The sequence below is a fragment of the Mustela putorius genome, unplaced genomic scaffold, assembly GCF_011764305.1.
Source record: "Mustela putorius furo isolate JIRA1106 unplaced genomic scaffold, ASM1176430v1.1 tig00000174_pilon_pilon_pilon, whole genome shotgun sequence".
Taxonomy (NCBI): Eukaryota; Metazoa; Chordata; class Mammalia; order Carnivora; family Mustelidae; genus Mustela; species Mustela putorius.
In genome coordinates this window covers 39,824,710-39,843,047 of record NW_025421304.1, presented here as the reverse complement: position 1 = coordinate 39,843,047, position 18,338 = coordinate 39,824,710, and the positions used below count along the sequence as shown (strand labels likewise).

The 18,338-nt window shown below is 49.6% G+C and overlaps 2 protein-coding genes and 1 long non-coding RNA gene across 8 annotated transcripts in view; 1 reads left to right on the top strand and 2 right to left on the bottom strand.

Moving 5' to 3' along the window:
- Positions 1–944: 944 nt before the first annotated feature.
- Positions 945–5,327, bottom strand: HSBP1 (heat shock factor binding protein 1). 5 transcript variants are annotated; one of them, XR_006605631.1, is made up of 5 exons: positions 5,173–5,327; positions 4,648–4,714; positions 3,926–4,046; positions 3,541–3,615; positions 2,619–2,820 (listed from the first exon to the last, which is right to left on the bottom strand). XR_006605631.1 is itself a non-coding variant. In XM_045076354.1 (5 exons), exons 1-3 carry the CDS (start codon positions 5,215–5,217, stop codon positions 3,928–3,930), a joined length of 231 nt encoding a protein of 76 aa, XP_044932289.1. In that variant the 5' UTR covers positions 5,218–5,327; the 3' UTR covers positions 2,619–2,820; positions 3,541–3,570; positions 3,926–3,927. The 5 variants fall into 5 exon arrangements, 4 of the variants coding, with proteins under 4 accessions (XP_004753967.1, XP_004753970.1, XP_044932289.1 ...); XM_045076354.1 differs by having other exon boundaries at positions 3,541–3,570; XM_004753910.3 differs by lacking the exons at positions 2,619–2,820; positions 3,541–3,615 and adding an exon at positions 945–2,465.
- A 146-nt stretch (positions 5,328–5,473) lies between these two features.
- Positions 5,474–16,038, top strand: LOC123391000. 2 transcript variants are annotated; one of them, XR_006605633.1, is made up of 4 exons: positions 5,474–5,569; positions 6,684–6,767; positions 7,664–9,417; positions 14,022–16,038. It is a non-coding gene; the product is annotated as an uncharacterized LOC123391000 (long non-coding RNA). The 2 variants fall into 2 exon arrangements; XR_006605632.1 differs by having other exon boundaries at positions 5,474–6,767.
- A 121-nt stretch (positions 16,039–16,159) lies between these two features.
- CDH13 (cadherin 13) overlaps positions 16,160–18,338 on the bottom strand; it is a 981,609-nt gene continuing 979,430 nt past the window's right edge. The window contains exon 14 of the mRNA XM_013056985.2: positions 16,160–17,250. Within this exon, the coding sequence (XP_012912439.2) occupies positions 17,243–17,250 (8 nt within the window). The 3' untranslated portion in view covers positions 16,160–17,242. The remainder of the gene's footprint in view (positions 17,251–18,338) is intronic.

Below are 18,338 nucleotides of genomic sequence, written 5' to 3'. Positions count from 1 at the left end.
GGAGAGTAAGAGAGGAACACACTTCCCTGCACAGACCGTGTCCAGAACTGCTAGGGGTCAACACTCGCCATGGCTCCAAGCCTCCAAGGGGGGAGGTCCTCAGCCGCAGAGGGGCCGGTGGCCCCAGGGGTGACCTGGGCTGCAGCCGGAAGGCAGAGACAGGCCAGGGGGCTGTGGCAGCGAGCACCTGCTCAGGGGGTGCGCGGGCTGGTGGGACTGAGCGGGCCACCGAGGCTCTCGCTTCTCTCGCTTCCTCCTTGAGGAAAGTGGTCCTTTCCTGCTCACGTGCAGGCCTCGCCAGGGCACAGTGCTAAGGAAGGCTTTGCCCAGAGGCCTGGCGAACAGGTCAAGTGAGTACTTGGGAAGGCAGGGAGTTATAACCTGGATCCAAAGCTATTTATTGGATTACTTTAACCACTATCTCCCTCTGTGTATTTTACAGCACGTTAGTTCAATGAAATGTTAACTAGGTGCTAAGTATTAAAAAAAAGATCGTTGGTCAAATCACTTGGAAACTGGCAGGTGAGAAAGTTGTATCACATTAGGCTGCTCCGGGACCTCAGAGCCTTTAACGGGCTACTTCGCACTGTGAATTTTCATGAAGTGAATCTAGCGGAAGGCAAGTCTGCTAAACCCAAGCGACCATAAACCCTTCCTTGCTAGTGTTTCTCCAAGGCCAAGCGTCGGGAGGAACGTTCTCGGAACAGGCCTGCCTCCTGGGCAGGGAAGAGCCCAGCTCTCCTCAGAGGGCAGTCTGCCCCCGGCTCTGGGGCTCCCGGGCTCCCCTCTCCCACAGCACAGCCCACCCAAACCCCGCGGCCTTCGGCTCTGTGCACCTAAGCCTTCCGGAGGCTTGAGCCCATGATCTGAAACGGGGCGTCCATTTTAATCCCGAAAACGTGGAAAACCAAGCAAATCATCGTGGACACAAAGGAAGCATCAACTGCAGGATTTCAGGCACCTTTATTCACGGCAGATATTTCCGGTTGGGGAGCCGCTTGCCTCTGAAATCTTTCCTTTACGTAAGACAACTCCTAGCTACACCCGGACTGCAAGTGGCCAGGTCCTAGGCTCGAGTCTCCCGCCTGCGGGGCTCCGTGCGGGGCGGCGCCTCGCAGCGCCACCTGCTGGCCCAGCAGAGAAGTTTCTGCAGCGGGGCCGTTGGAGCTCAATCCCGGGGTCTCAGGAGAAACTCCTCCGCTCGTGTTACCTACGTCATCTCTACGCAGGACACGGGATTCCATCGTCACATCACATATGTGCAGTACAAACACGACTGGGGGTATAGGAAAGTTCAAAAAGCTCACACTGCGTCCGCTCCTTCAGCGCTCCCTTCCAAGAAGCGCCGTCCCCTCCCTCCACTTTTCTCATTTTCCCGGACAAGGTCCCATCACCGCGGCAATAGCACGGGTCTCCCGCACAGTCAGTCCCGGCTTCCGGCCTGGCACTCCGGGCACCGCTTTTTTGAGTGACAAAAGAGTATTATTATCCCTACCTTCTATAATCAACAATAAAACCACAATTCTCTAAGAATTTAGGTAAGAAAGAGTTGAAAGAAAGAAGTCTTAAGAACTGGAGCCAGTTTTCTAGCCAAGCAACCGGCAGGGACTGCCGTGGTCTGTCTTCCTGTTCTGCTCCTTTTCCCGAGCAGCAGCTCCCAGGCAGGACGGTGAACGGGGCTGTGCAACGCGGCCGCATTTTCTGTGGAGACGACCAGAGATGGACGGCACAGGGGCCTACGCAAGTATGGCAATCCTGTGCAAAACTCGACCTAATGAGCGCCTCGGAACATCGGGCGGTTGTGTCACTTTGCAAAGGGAACAATTCTCACACACAGAAGTGGCAGTGGTCACTTGTCAGTGCCAGCCTCTGGCCTCAGAGACTTAACATGGGACGCTGAGGGTCAGTGTTGAGTTTCGGCAAGCGGGTAGTGCCAGACATTTCCGAATCAACAATTTTTAGAGGCTTTTTAACCATGTGAACAGGATCACCAACACGCCATCTGGTGCCGGCTCAACATTCTGTGCTGAGCATTAGAGCCCTCAACATGCTGCATGCCCCCCTTCACCGAACCTAACTACTTACAACTGGAAGGTCTACCAGATGTCTAATAAAAACCTACACAGCAACAGTTCATCAAACAGCAACTACTACAAAAGGAACAATAGAAAACAACGACTTCCCAAAAATACACTAAAAAACTTGACAATTTTATGTAGGAACCGCCAAAATTTTAGTGTTTAATATTTAACAGCACGACTGACCAAGGTCCAAGATGTGGAGTTACCAAGTTCAAGACACTGGGGATAGGATCACGCTACAGACTGACTATACAGCACGTGGGAAGAACACACACTTCAGGGGAGAAAACCTGTCTACACACAGCAGTTCCTTCAAAAAGCCGTTCGGTCTTCTCTCGGCTTGTGAAAATGCTGTTCCGGACTTCAGGGGGAATTAGCCGCCTGCTGGAAAAGAAAAACCATCAACATGTTATGCTCCTACAAGGACAGAGCACACGGACACGTAGCACTGTCAAACGGTACTAGTGCTCTCGAAGCCTCTACTGAGCTAGACGTCCTTTCCTTGAGCGAAGCCCCAGCAAAGATACTGCAACAGACTTAATTGGAAATCTTTATTTAAAAACGTATGAATCTGTTCCCAGCTCTTCTTCCTCTGGATCAGCCCTGTCACTCGCAAAATCTCCATCCTGCGGTCCTCCAACGGATGTGCTCCCTCACTGGATGGGATGTGTTGACTGCCGTGTAGCACGAGACCCAGAGAAGCTTCGATGGCGGGCAGGACACTTTCCAAATCATCGCTCTACAGGAATAACGAGGACAGCGCACGCGGAACAAGCGTGTGATTTACTCACACAGCGAAGTCAATCCGCTCTCTTATTAAAATGACAGCCAATTTCGAAGGCTTTTAGCTCCCCAGTCTCTCTCTTCCTGGTACTTCAAAGCGACCTGTATATCACAGCTACTTCTAATTTGGTCCAGCCAGGACATGTCCAGAACATTTAAACATGGAATTCGGTGGCTTTTACTGTATATTCTGCTTGGTAGTCTAGTTACCTAAGAATTTTCAGTAAACTTTAATTTTATCGGGAACTGAAATGCTAAATATGGGGTGAGGGAAAGGGAAGTTTCAAAATGATTTTTAGGTTGCAGTGAGGTAACCAACATATCCTAAAAAGTCTTATTATAAGCAAGAAACCCACCATGGGGAGACTGAGGCAGCCCCCTGCACCTTGCTGTCTTGCTACAAGGCTATTGGGTTATCCATCTTTCCTCAGATATCTGGAACTACGTAGTGGAAACTAATTCATTAGTTAACTTTAAAAATTTTATTTATTTAAGAGGGAAAGGGAAGGGCAGAGGCAGAGGGGAGGGAGAAGCGGGGAGCCCTACCCGACGCTGAGATCCCAGGACCTGAGCAGAAGGAAGACACTTAACTGACTGAGCCACCCAGGCGCCCCGTGGTGGCAATGTAAATGAACTCGAGGATGAAGACTTGCTGTGGCCTGACCCCCTCACTCACGTCATCATCAGGCGTTGTCCTGGCATTTATCTGGTGGTGGGGAGTTTCCAAGAGAACCCTTAGAATTCAAGGCATCTATGAAGTTGAGGGTGGCAATGTGGGACTTAGGTTACAAAAAAAGAACCACCCCCCAAAATCTGCCAGTGGTAAGAACTCTCAGGCCAACAACACACATTTCTCAGTATTTGGGTTCAGTGAAATAAGTAACTGATTACCTAAATGTTAACCAGTTACCTTCTCCAGATCCAGGGCTAATGAACAAGAACCCGGAAAACGAGAGACGCTTCCTGGGATCGTGGCTGGGAAGGGATCACGAGAAAGCCTGGCCACAGCAAAGTTCCGTGGACACCTCCCCCAACCCCCCCAAGACTGTGGCTTCCCTCACCTTCAACTCTTTGGTGTGGCAGGGATCTTGTTCTCACCCTCCAGCTCTTCCACCCCAGCCTGTGTCATGAGGTCCGCAATGTTTTTCTCCAGGTCGTCAATGCGACTGCTCATGTCATCAAGTGATGAAGTTAAAGGCCACACGCACCAGCACCGCCCATCTCTCATCCTTTCCTTCCGGGGTGGGGGGGGGGGTGCCTGGACACTACGGCCTGAAACACAACCGTCTCCGTGCAACTCGTTTTCCTACCAGGAGGGTTACATTCTGGCTGCTCTGAGTACCGAGTCTAGGGCACGGCTCACACGCCATCCCCGCCCTCTCCTAGTCCCGGGGACCTTCTCCTAGTCTCCTGCTCCACTTTTCTAAGCTGGCGTGTCTGCGATGGCTAAACAAAGGCAACACTACGGCCCCTTCCTCAGGTCGTGCTGAGGCCCGGGGGAGAGATGGCTGACCGGGGCTCGGCTCCCAGTGCGGTCACCCTAGCCGCTGCTGTTGGTAGACTGGAAGGGTCTGGAGGCCAGGCGTCCAGCTCAGCGGTATCCCCAGCTCTTGGCACAGAGCCGCTGGGGAAGGCTCCATCCAAGCTCAGGGAACAAAGTAAAAGTAAAAAATGTGGCAACCGCCCGCCTGCCGCTGGCCTGCAGACCAGGCACTTATCAACACCGCGCGCCGGACCCCAGGAGCCGAGGGCCCGCGGAGGCTGACGACGCACACAAGGATATTCCTCCCAATGATCTGGTCGGACATGGTCTGGAACTTATCTTGCATCTGTTGCAGGAGAGTCTGCACCTGAGGAGCAGGAAGGCAGACCCCGTCGCGCACGCCCTGGGACACCTGCCTGGGGTCGGGGCGGGGGCCCTGGGCAGCTCGGAGGCCTTCTGCGGGCGCTGTCCGCCACCCCCTCCCCCGCCCCCGGGCTCCGGTTCCCCCGCCCGCCCCATGGCCCCGACCCGCTGGCGAGACCCCCTCCCGCCGCGGCCGCAGCGGTTCGCGGTTCGCTGGGTCTTCCGCGGAGGCCTCGGGGTGTTGGGGGGGGCGGGGGGCGCTGGGGGTGCGGGGAGCGGGGGCGGCGGCTCGGGTCAGGCGGGTGGGGCTGGGGGGGGGGGGAGGGCAGGCTGGGCCTGGGGGGGCCTCCGCCGGCGGAGCCGCTGCAAACCCGGCCTCCGGGGACCCGGCGCTTCGCGGCTGCCGAAGGGCGCCTCGGTCCGGCGGCTCCGCGACCTCGGGCCCGGCGGGGCGTCCCTTACCACCGAGGTGAGATCCTGCACGGTCTTAGGGTCAGTCTCGGCCATCTCCCCGGTTCCCAGCTTGGCGGCGAAGGCTCAACCGTCACCCACACTTCCGTTTCTCCGCGCACACGCACCGCCCCCAGCGCCTCCTCTCGCGATGACGGAGGCAGCCGCGGGACCGCGGGGCGTTGTGGGAGTCGTAGTTGGCCGCACGCGCCGGAAGCGCCTGCGCTCTCGCGTTTCCGTTCCGAGCGAGGCCTCGTCCCCTCTGGTCCGGCCTGGCCCCACCCCCAGGAGGCCCCGCCCCCAGGAGGCCCCGCCCCGCTCCCCTAGTTCCCCGAGACGGGGCGGAGAAAAGGGGCACCAGTCGCGCAGGGAGCCGCTGGAGGGGCTGGTGATCTTGACCCTTTCCCAGGTCCGCGATTGCAGGTCGCGCTGGTTTTGTCTAGGACGGGACGGACGCCTTTACTGCGCGCCTGCGAGGTGCCGAGCCCGGGCCTGTGCCACCGCCTGTCCTCCAGCAGAGCCCCGCAAGTCCCTAGTAGGGAGAAGGGGGTCGGGTCGCTGGAGGGGAAACCGAGGACGGGCGGTGGGAGGCTCCACCCACCACGAGCCCAGCTGCCCAGATGCAGGCCTGGCCGCAGCCCTGACGGCTGTGTTCCCCCCTTCCCCCAGACGGTCGAGTGGGGGTCCCGGCGCAGTGGGGCAGGGGGTGTTTAACTCTTGATTTCAGTGTAACAGACGTACTGGGTGTGTAGAAATCCTGTGTCCTTTGGTGATGTCCTCACGGCTTCACCAGCCCCGCCTTACGAAATGCGGCCAGCCTCCTGGGAGCCCCTCAGCCCCTTTCCTATCACCCACCCCCCCAACCGCCCTTGAGGTTGCTCAAGGGGAGGTTGGCGGCAGGGTCCAGAGGCTGGGTTTGGGTGTTTAAGGAGGGGGCTGCTGCTGAGTTGGGACCTCGAGCTGTGGGGTTCAGCGTGCCCACGCATTGCAGGATGCTGAATGACTTCTCTGACTTCTACCCACTAGATGCCAGTAGCATCCCCCCCACCTCAGTGTGACAACCAAAGATACTCCCCAGTGTCTCCAGGAGTGGGGTGGGGGTCACCCTCAGCTGAGAACCAGTAGCTTGAGAAAGATCTATGGCCATTGCCTAGAATTCTGTTGACTCCGTTTTCAAGTATGAATTTTTTTTTCCACTGGGGCCTTGCTTGAGAATTTTCCTCCCTATATATTGACCTTGGCATTCGTTTCTTGGGGCAGCTATGACAAAGTACAACTAACTGGGTGGCTTCAAACAAGACATTTATATTCCCACAGCTCCGGAGACCAGGAGTCTGAAATCAAGGGGCCAGCTGGCTTAGTTCCTTCTGAGGGTTGCAAGGGACAAATCTGTTCCGTGCCTCTCTCCTAGCCTCGGGGGGCTGCTGGCAAATCTTGGCGTTCCCTAGCTTGTAGACGCATCTCACCCCTTTCTGCCTCTGTCTTCGTGTGGCTTAGTCCCTGTATCTCTCTGTCCCTATAAGGTCACCAGTCCTATTGGATTTACCAACCCGACTCCAGTATGACCTCCCCTTGACTTTTTGTATCTGCAGAGACCCCATTTCCAAGTAAGTTACATTCTGAGGTACTAGGGGTTAGGATTTCAACATGTCTTTTTTGGGGGGAGGAGGCCCAATTTAACCCAAAGTAGTTGGTAAAATAATAACCCTTGATGAAGTGTTTACATAAAGCTCCAGGGTGACTTTGCTCATGAGTAGCCAAGGCTGGGTGGGGTTTCAGGCCTCGCCTCTTGCCCCCAACCCAGGAATTCCCATACTCCGCTTAGAAGTCTGGATCCTCATACCCTGAATTTGTAGCCAGACCCGATTTATGGCCGTGAGCAACACAGAACACAAATCAGCAATAGGATCTACAGTTTTGTTTTGGGTTAGGGTGTGTGTGTTTCTGGCAGGGTTCTTGAGTCCTTTTTTATCCTGATTGCAAAGTTCTTGGGGCACCTGCGTGGCTTAGTCCATTAAATGTGGGCCTTCGGCTCAGGTCTTGAGCCCGGGGTCCTGGGATGGAGCCCTGCGGGGGGAGCCTGCTTCTCCCTCACCCTCTGCCTCTCCCTCTGCTCATGTTCTCTCTCTCAAATAAATAAATAAAATCTTAAAAAAAAAATTGTTTGACACTATTTAGCGGAGGCTCCCCGCCCCCCTCCACACTTAAGCAGGAGGAGCGTACTTCTTCTGTGTGAAGACCAAGGTCTTTTAAACAGCTGCTTTACACAAAAATTTCACTGACTTATAGTCATGGCTGATATAACTGTGTAAGGTTGACACGCTGAACTTAACTGAATATTGTTCCATTAGCAAAACTATTGAATCATGTGTAAGGCTCTAGCAATTAACCTTTAAAATGTCAGTTCTGAACCACCCTTGTTTTAAACCTTAGCATTTCTTTTTTTTTCAAGATCTTTCTAGATCAGTTGTGTAACCAAAGTAATTCCCTTTACCCCTTTCAGGACTGTGTGGTTTCACGTGAGCTCACGTGATACTTTTATACTGGCTCTTTGGTTCCAGCCGAGCTGTCTCCGCACTCCTCCCTGCCCACCGGTGTGGTGGTGGTGGGGGCAGTGAGGATGCTGCGTGTGCCCGGCAAGCAGAGCAGCAGCGGTCACCGCAGGCGCGTGGAGAACCTGTAACTCGCCTTTCCCAGGCGGCACCTGCATCAGCACCGTTGTGACCCGACGCTGGTCTCAGCTGCCCTTTTCCTGCTCTGCTTGTCTCCCCAGTGGCCGCATGCCGCTGCTGAAGGACAACCCCCTGCCACAGCCCCTCGCCTTCCGCGGACGGCCCAAACCTCCCCAGTCTCTCCAAACCCAGTGTTTCATCCCTTCTGTCTCAAAGGATGACCTTAACTTCTGTTTTTCAGAGACAATGGAGACTATCGTCACCTAGGTCCTACCCTCCCTGTCTCTATAAGGACCTGCACCTGTGTGACTCTGGTCCTTTCTGCCTCTCCACCGGGTGTCCTTCCTCCTGTGTGGGGCTGGGCCCTGGACATCTCAACCCACTCTGGGAATGTGCCTCTTCCATTAACCAGTCCCTTCCCGTGGACTCCTTCCTCCGGGCATATACAAGTGGTAAAGAAAACAACACACACACACAAACAGGAAACAAAACCATCCCAATGAGGTGACCCTGTGTGGTTCTGTGCTTCCACTCAATAGAGCGTAGAAAGGATTCTAGAAAGAGAAGATTCTAGAAAGAGAAGATTCTAGAAGGGGAAGGACCTGTCTTCTTCAGTTACTGGATCTGCGACCTTCCCTTCATACAGTTTTGCTTGTTTGGTTTCTATCAAAGGGCACCGAAGTGATTCTGGACAGTATGAGGATGTGGTCTCACCCCACTGAGACTCACGGAACCGATGTCTCCTCGTTCCTCTCTGCGACAGGTGCAGCGTCCGTGTTGGGTCGTACTGAGTCTGAGTCCCTGCTCGTCCTTGTTCACTTCTCCTTTTAACACAGGGCGGTCTCCTGCCCGGACCTTAGGTAGACACACTGTCTAGCTAAAAGGTAATCCCTTTTTTGGTTTTCATTGTATTTATTTCATTTTATTATTTCTTAAAACCATTTTGTTGAGGCATGAGTGCCATGTGAAGAGCTGTACATAGGTAATGCGAGTTTGGGGATAAGGATACACCCCCAAACCATCACCATCGTGCTCATGGACATACCCATCACCTCCCACAGTAGTGTCCTGCCGCCTTTATTATGTATGATTCTTATTTGTGTGGTAAGAAGCTATACATAAGTTCCCCAAATTTTAGGTACGTAACCCAGTACGGTCAGTGATAGGCACTGTTCTGTGCAGTGGATCTTCTGCATATCTGAAACTTGATTCCCAACGACCAACATCTGCCCATTTCCCCCACCCCTCGTCCCTGGCAACCACCGTTCTCCTCTCTGCCTCTATGAATTGGACCATTTTAGATTCCATATGTAAGTGAGATCATATATTATTCGTCTTTCTGTGTCTGGCTTGTTTCATGGAGCATAACACCCTCCGGGTCCCACCCTGTGGCCACAAATGGCAGGACTTCCTTCTTTTAAAAGTCGGAACAGCAGTCCGTTGCACATATACAGCGCATGATTTTTATCCACTCGCCCCTCGATGCACACCTAGCTTGTTTCCACGCCAATGCTGCTTGTGGGTCGTCTGCCGTGAATGCTGGAGCCCAGGGACCGCTCCAAGATCCTGATTGCAGTTTCCTTGGGTAAGTACCCAGAAGCGGGATTGCTGGAGAACGTATCAGCTCCAGTTTTGTGGAGTGCTCTCCCTCTGCGAGCAGGGCTGTGGATGGAGACAGTATGCCGGGCAGCAGGATGGAGACCGTATGCCAGGCAGCAGGATCTGTGACCCGTTGTTAAGGTCCATTGGTGCTATAAGCTCTCCCCTCCACCACCCCCTTCTCTCTGTTCCTAGCTGTCGCCTGCCTATTCAGTAGTGCCCATCCCCCCCGCCATGTTCTTGGCAGGACAAGACCCACATGGGCAGTGTCCTGCAAAGCAGGGGAAGCTGTAGACCAGGAGATGTCTCTGGGCCCTGAGCTATTCTGCGTTGGAGGTGGGGTGAGCTGACACTTTTTTTTTTTTTTTACCACTTCAATGCATCTCTCCTTTGGCTTTTTTGCTCCACGGAAATATTGTAACATTTCAGGTATGTTTCTGGGCTCCCCAAAATATGTTCTCATCTGTGGGTGTTTGTTAAAATTGGTGTTTCTGTAGTGGAGAAGAGGGGGGGTGGGGTTGAGTAGGGGGACATTTAGGGACTGGACCCCTCTATTCTGCCATTTTCCTTTGTATTTATTTTGATTGTTGCTTTAAGTGTACCCCAAGTGACACTGGCTTTTCGTTCATGGTAGTAATACATTTTTCTTAGAAAATATATTCACGTCAGCAAAAATGTTAAATTTGAAATTCTATCATTGAAAACTGTAGTGGTAATTGGTAATACAGAGGCATTGGGAGGGCGGAATTTGCAGAGGTGCTAGAGGAACATCGTGAAATCATGAAGCTCTTCTTATAGGATTAAAGTTTAGAAAATTCTGACCTAAGAGAAGACAGGGAAGCAGAGGGTAAAGAAGTGGTCCTTGCTTTAAAATCGCACATCGTTCCGTATTGGCGAAGGGGAAGCATTAAGGATATGTTGCCAAGCCACTGTAAGGAGCCACTTTTCTTGCGGAGAAATCCTGGGAAGGATAGTTGGGAATTTTCTGCAGGCGCCGGATATCTCTTGTAGAGAAACAGCATTAAAAGCACCGCTCACTCTTCTGCGGGTGCAGGGAGGGGGCTGGGCAGGGTCTTCAGGATCCACCTTGCAGGGGTAAGGCTCTATTTCGGAGAGAGTCGTCGAGTTCTGGCAAATTTCCTTTAAAAATGCTTCTGTCCTGGTACCAGTGCTCCTGGCTTGGATTCGCACGTGAGAAGCAAGTTTTGCTGTCATCTCTGGAGTGTGCCCTGGGTAGCGTCACTGGATTCCTTGTCATGTGTACAAGAGCAGGGGAGGGTCTTTTTGAGGCTGTGCTGACAAAAGGACAGAAAATGGCTTTTCTGGAGAGTGGAGAGATCAGCAGGTCCCGACCCATCTTGAGTTGCTTTGCTTTTGGTTTGAAGTGTCAGGTTACGTTTCTCATGCTTATTTGTGGCAAATTAGCGTCTCTGGTGATGGGCTACCAAGGAATCAGTTTCCTATTTATTTCCCCAAACTGGCAATTTCCTGGAGACGGGGCCGTCAGGAAGGAAATGTTTCCGAGAGACTGACGCGCACGTTTGGTTTTCTTGGCTTCACTGATGCGGTCCTGTCAGATTGGCTCGTCTTATCGGGGTCAAGTTCGTGTGCTGTGTGTGAGAGGATACAACCTCGGGGGTTAGGGTAGAGCGGAAAGTGCCGGTATGGGAGTCACATGCACCCCTTCTAGGGGACACCTAGCACTGGAAATACTGGCTATTCCAATATTCCATGCATTAAATACCTGACCTATGTAATGCATAATTATATTTCATATAAATAACATGTTATGAATAGTATAGTATGTATATACGTTCATAAACATGTAAAATATCTGGATCATTATTAATGATTAGCACCCTTCCTCTCTTTTGTTAAGGACCTCCCTAAAGTTATCTTGCTCTCTGTCTATCTTTCATCTATCATTCTGTCATCTGTCCTTTATCCATCATCTCTCTACCTATTATCAATCTATCTACATACCTACCTATCTATTATCTGTCATCTATCAATCATTTATCTATGTCAATCATCTCTCTACCTATTATGTATCTGTCTACCTACCTACCTATTATCTATCATCTATCAATCATCTACAATCTACGTATTATCAATCTATCTACATACCTACCTATCTACCTATTATCTGTCATTTATCAATGTATCATCTATCTATATCTATCTATTTACCTATTATGTATCTTCCTACCTACCTATTATCTATCATCTATCTACTATTATCTAATTTATCTATCTATCTATCTATCTATCATCTATCTGTTTCTCTCACACCAGAGGGCTCTGACTGTTATGAAGGAAGAAGGGGCAGAGTTAATCATCAGTCAGGCTATCACTTGGTTTTAGTCTCAGTCTTTCAACATTATAGGCCAACCGGAGCGCCATTTTAAAACAATGTCCCTGGCTCTCTCGCTGTGTTGAAATGGTACGGAAGACAGTCTAAGGCCAAATACACACATTAAAAATCTCAGATAACCTTTATTTAAATATTTCACAAACAAGTTACAAGTTTCTTTGCAAAAACGTTGTAGATCAGATATTAATTTACAGCTCAGGTACTGTAAACAGTTCAGCAACTCGGGCCCAAAGGAACTGCATCCGTGATCGGATGAAATATTTTAAGATGATAAACTTTCATCCCTTTTGAGTGTTTACAAAGAAATATCTCTTTATACTTTCTGAAATTTACCACCCCACCAGTGTCGATGTGTGCACCACTGCACACTCTTTTTCCTAGAGCCTTTGCTTTCAACTCTTTTAAAAATCTGAATCCGCGGGACGCCTGGGTGGCTCAGTTGGTTAAGCAGCTGCCTTCGGCTCAGGTCATGATCCCAGCGTCCTGGGATCGAGTCCCATATCGGGCTCCTTGCTCCTCAGGGAGCCTGCTTCTCCCTCTGACTCTGCCTTCCACTCTGTCTGCCTGTGCTCGCTCTCACTCTCTCTCTCTCACAAACAAATAAATAAAATCTTAAAAAAAAAAAAACTGAATCCACATATATTGTAGATAACGAATGGCTTTCTTGCTTTCTAAAAGAAAAGCTTTTAAAAAAGCAGCAGAAAATGGAAGTTTTCAGCATATGCTCCCAGTGTTTTCATGAGATACTTTCTCAAAGGCTTCATAGGTTCACGGTGGCATTTTCTGTGGTCTCTTACACCCGTTGCTTCTCACCGTATCCTTACCAGCCAGCTGCCGCTTGGAAGCCAAACAAAATGGTTCAAAGTCTTTTCAAGCTCAGCGACACCAGTGATTATTAATGTTATGAGAGTGATGTTGCGTGAGCAACAGGAAGAGGTTTTCTTCCTTTCTGAAGTTGATGAGTATCTAAATTACCTCCGCTTAATTTAGATGGATGAAGTTCTTATCGGAACTCGTGATTCGCACCTTCAATCCCACCACTTTCTTCTGTCTCTAGCTGTTCTGCATTTGTGCTTTTACATAAGGGTCAGCACTACAGAATTTTTTTCGGCCGTGGGCTAACCCATCAGTGATGGGAAACATGGTAAAGGTGAACACACGTGGCACAGCAAAAGAACCGCTAGTTGCTTTAGATGAACCATTATGAACGCGTCTTACCACCCAATTATGAGACGTTCCCAATGTCAGCATCCAGATAAGGAGAGAAGACGGGATGCACCGTCTTTGTGAAAAGTGTACACAGATCACTGTTGATGGTGGCGATGGTGACGGTTTTATCGTTACTTCTTAGTGGTTCGACACAGAAGGTAGTTAGTTCACTCTTTCTTAGGACTCACCTTCCCCTTGGTGTGATTTACCTGTTGGTTCAGGTTCAGGTGAAATATTGAAAACCTCCGAAGTGCTTGGAGATCCTTCATTTATGTGTCGCTGAGCCCACGGCAGGCTCCTGAGAGCCCCACGCTGCTTCTCCCTGAGCTTTCCCTCCCCTGGGTTGGTTTGGCTGAGACCGGGTTCTTGGGAGGGCATCCACGTCCTTTCGCACTCCTGAGACAGCTACTCAGTGCGGGAGGAGTCCCCCAGGCACCTGTGCACAAGCCATGGGAGGAAAGGGAGGAAATACTGGACATGATCTTGTGCGGAAGACATTTCTGAGGTGTAGTGTGAACTGAGAATGGTGTTAATGGTTCTTGACAGCTCTCAGAACTAAGGAATAGTAGAAGGTCTGTGTACGCGGTTTGGGTAGATAGTCCTGCTAAGGGAGGCTTCAGACGAGGGTTTTCTGGTCTTCAGGAGACATTCTGTCTGGTTTGGCTGCGCCATTGGGAGGGACACCGTGTTAAGTAGAAACAACAGAGCCCTGCAGTCAAACCACATGGCCTTTGGCAGTCACTTACCTGGGGCAAGCCCTTTGATTTTCCTGAGTGTCCGCTGTCCTTATCGCTAAGTTGGAGAAGACAGGAGTCCTTGCCTTGTAATGTTGTTGTATCGGGTCCGTGGGTTAACAGGTGTGTAAAGGATTTTGTACAGCTGGATGCACGGTCCTCAATCAATAAATGTAAACCCTTATTACTATTATTAGCATTATTAATGCATATATATATATATATATATATATATATTTTTTTTTTTTTTTTTACCTTGTTCATACACCCCAGGAGAACTGCAGACTCTTTCCTTCAGAACCAACCTGAAGAGCTCATGTGTGGGTCCAGCTTCACTAAACCCAGCATCGAACACAGCCTTGTTAATCACGCCGTAGTTGCCACCTATTAAGATCAAGACCCTCTGTATTTATTCTGGATGAAATGCAAGGTGATCTTCCTCGAGAATTTGCTGGTAAAGGGTCACTCCATTTGTTGGACTGTTTAGAATCCCATTTTGGAAATCTGGGATGTTATCAAAATTTCTAAAAATGGTCCTTGAGAATCCGAGTCCTGTCTGACACCCACCACGAAACGGAGCCAGACTGATTTTGCTCTCCAGCTCAGATTTGCAGGACTTGGCTGAGAGTCACCTGAAATGACGTCCCTTTGGAGGAAGGGGCGGTACTGAAGGTCACCTTTTCTGAAATTGGAAAATGTTTGCATGTTTTTGCTAAAACAAATGATCAGAAAATAATTTCTCGTGTGTAAAATGGAAAGAAAAAGTAATTTTTAATCAACTCAGGTGATTGATGTGTTTATAGTGAAGAAGGTGCGACCGCTCACTCAGTGGAAATAAAATTTTCAGTTTTGTGCTCCGCTCGCTCAGTGGAAATAAAATTCTCAGTTTTGTGCTCAGCAATGGAGAAAAGCAATTTCTGGCTCTTAATTTTTCCCCCCAATAACTTGGAGTAAAATAAAATGCATTGGTAAATAATGAAATAATGCTTTGATTCTACATTTGCTTTCAATAAACAATGAAAATGTGTCTGAGCAAGTTAGAAAACATTTGGTAGTTGAGGAAATGCCACCACTTTGGTTTCAAAGAATTGGTTGCTTTTTTTTTTTTTTTGAAAGGATCAGCAAGAAATACACAATAGCAGTATCTCTGTCCGGCCCTACGGACAGGGAGCATCCTTAAGGCGGCGGAGATTACGGCAGACGCTACTTTCTGATGCAGTCTGTTCTCATGCCTATTTTTCTGTGCTCTGAGCTAAGTTAAGCTGGTGGCTTGATGTGCAAAGTGTGGGAGGGCCTACTGCTTGAGGCACAAGGAGTCTTGCACTTGCTAACTTGAGGGGATGGCCTTCTTGACACCTAGATTTCTCCCTAGGAATAGCCCAGGCTCACAAGGGAGGGCGGGTTTCCCATTGTTAGATCACCTGCCTACGGCCCGGCTGCTGAGCACCTATAAAGCCAGAAGAGGAAGTCTCATAGCATGTGAGTGTGCAGGCTCGGACCTCCCCTCTTCCCCCAGGCCTGCTCTGTGCGCGGGTGAAGGACCAATCTGTTGTGTTCGAGATGCGGAATCTCCTGACTGAGCCACCGGACTTGTTCAAGAGAGATATACCCACACTCTGGGACCGCGGGTGGATGCTGGTGACCATGGGCCTTGCAGTCCGTGACCTGAGGATGATCTCGCCCCTCTGTGAGGATAGCCATCATCTTCACGGCCGACTGCAGAATGCTCGGAATTGTTCGTCATGATGGCCAAGACAGGTGCACGGGCCCAGCTGTGAGTGGGGACTTCTGGCTTTATAGAGTCTGTAGAGTCCCTCGACCAACACGAGATGTACGGGGGACCCCAGATGACCGGTCCAAACAGTGAACTGGCACTAAGGCAAGACCTCGCATCGGCAACATGAGACACACATAGAAATCAGAGAAGAGCTACGGTCCAGCCGTTTTAACCACCAATACCCATTTATTTTAATGGAAAAAAAAATCTGCCATTCTATATGCTCCAAAAAGACTTACTATTGAAACAAATACAATATATGGAACTCTATCTGCATAATTTCACTACGATAAAGACAACAGATGACTCCTACTTCCTACAGAAGGCGGACTGAATGCACGGGTGCAAACAGAGATTGCATAAGAAAGCGTGGGTTTGAGTGTGCACGCTCACACGCGTGTGCGCATGGGGTTAAAACCTTCAATAAGCAACCGCATCGAAATATGCTAAGACACTTACCTTACCCTAGTGCGTGGCCAGCTCTAAGAAAAAGCCACAGGCTGTCGCTAGTTTTATCTGATAGAAAAATTTGGTGTGAGCTCGGATAGTTCTTTACAGTGTATCCACAAGAACGTAATCTTAGTACAGCACGGACTTTCCTCTCTGACATGCTCACAGAATAAAAATCAATTACTTTTCATACATAATGAACATCTTTTATTTTCAGGTTTGCAAACAACGGTAGTCGATTCACACAAAAGGGTACTTTTAAAACTACCTGTATTTACTCTATTTGATGCCTTTTATGTATATAGGAAACAAACGTGTATGTGCAGAAAGGGATGTCTATACATGTGGGCATATATGTGTACACACGTGACACCTGTCGGTTTCCTTCTACGCAGGTAGGGCCTCCACGATGACATCTGCAAATGTACAGACACTAGGGAGAGAGATTATCCTGTGCTACGATCCGCATCCTCGTGAGAACTGGTGGGACTGGATTCGGGACACCTACAAATGCAGAGAGCGCCCCTGGAAGAATTTTCCAGCCCTTTTCTTGGCATTTGATGGTTAGACTTGCTGCTCTGCTCCTCTCCGCTTCTGCTCACGATCGTGGCATGGGGTGGCAGTGAAAACGGGTCGTAGTCCTTTACGAGAGAGGAAGGACTTGGGTCTCTGCTCTCCCTCTCTGTGGACCTGCCTGGCAGGGGGGTGGTGGCACGCAGACCCCCGGGGACGGTGGAGGAGTGTCAGCTCTGTGGTCTGGGCTAGTGTCTCACTTGGGTCCGTGGCCCTGGAGGGGACAGGTGTGTCACTTCTATCCTTTCTCTGTGTGACCTCTCAAGGAAGAATGACATATCAAAACTAGGCTCCTTCTGTAGCGTTTCTCTCTATAAATACTGTGTATATACACATACAGGTACTCATACATATACAAATACGAACCCACAAAGCAGTGTGTGTGACGTGCTGACTAGCGACATGGCAACACATCAGAAAAAGTAGTCATTGTCCCTGCTCCCAGAAGGTCAAGTCATATGCCGTGATCTTTAAACAGCCAGGGAAAATTCAGAAGATTCCATTAATTAAAGGAGAAATGGTGAAGGACAGAGCCGGTGAAATCGCAAAGAAAACAAAAAAAAAAATCTGGAACAATTGAGGCCTAGGTGTGATGTTTGAGAGCTGTAAACTGCAATCTTCAGATTTGGATTTTTTTTTTCTTTTTCCTGTTGCTATGGAAACTTGGTAGTCAAGCTTCGAATGTCAGGAGTTCTCACAGACCTGAATGGGAAAGATTCAGAGTTAAGTCAAGGCATAGTACAGTTTGGATGCAAAGCGTTTTAGCTAAGCACCAGACGAATGGCAGACAGGCGGTCATAAACACGTTTATAAACACTGAACTACCTGCAAGAATTTTTTTTTCCTCTTTGGCATAACATTTGAAGAGAGTGCAAATAGTCCTGCCGGTTTATGTCTAAACAGCTGGATTGATATAAAAAGGCTCATGCCAGATACCTTCTCTTAGACCCAGAGGGCCGACTGCCTCTGTGGGCCCTGTCCCTTGCACAGTAGCCCAGAACGCGGCTGTTTTAGGGACAAGTTGACTTGGTAGCTGAGAGACTGATTAGCATCCTGGATATTATTTTTTTGGTCACAGGGGAGAGCCAGAGAGGTTTGGGTGGTTCTTCAGAGAAGATGTATGAGTTTCCTCCAGCTGCTGTAACAAACGGCCGTGAGCTTAGTGGTTGGAAATAACAAAGCTTATTCTCTCAGAGTTCTGGAGGTTGGAAGTCCAAAAATGGGTCCTATGAGGGCTAGAGTCGAGGTGCTGGAGGAGCTGTGTTCCTTTTGGGGGCCCCAGTGGGGAAGCCACTTCTGTGCCTTGCAACTGTCTCATCCAAGATTACTGAGGTCACCTAAACTGTGCTTATTCTCTAAGATGTACAGCAGCCCTGCGTCTCCCCTTTGCTGGATAACAGCATGAGTGGGAATCTGCTCTTTTTGCTTAATTATTATTATTATATCTTGGCTTTATACAGGGCAATGGTACTGCTAAAAGTCGTGTTATAATCAAAGAAATAAACAAGTGCACAGGTCAACCCACCATGTAAGCGTAGATCATTCTAGAATGAACCGATGGCTAGGCAGACTATAATGGAGTAACTCTGTAAAGTTTGGGTCTTTTCATTTAAAGCCTGCTGAGGGGCAGATCAGTGGGACGAACTCACCCACTGACTCTGCACCTTCTGGCTTTTAGAGGTTAATCCTCTTATCTGTTTGGGAAATTTAAAGCAGCGTCTCTAATATCAGATAAAAAGTCTCCGTAATGTCACTCAAGTGTAAGCAACATGATACTGGGAGGGTGGAAA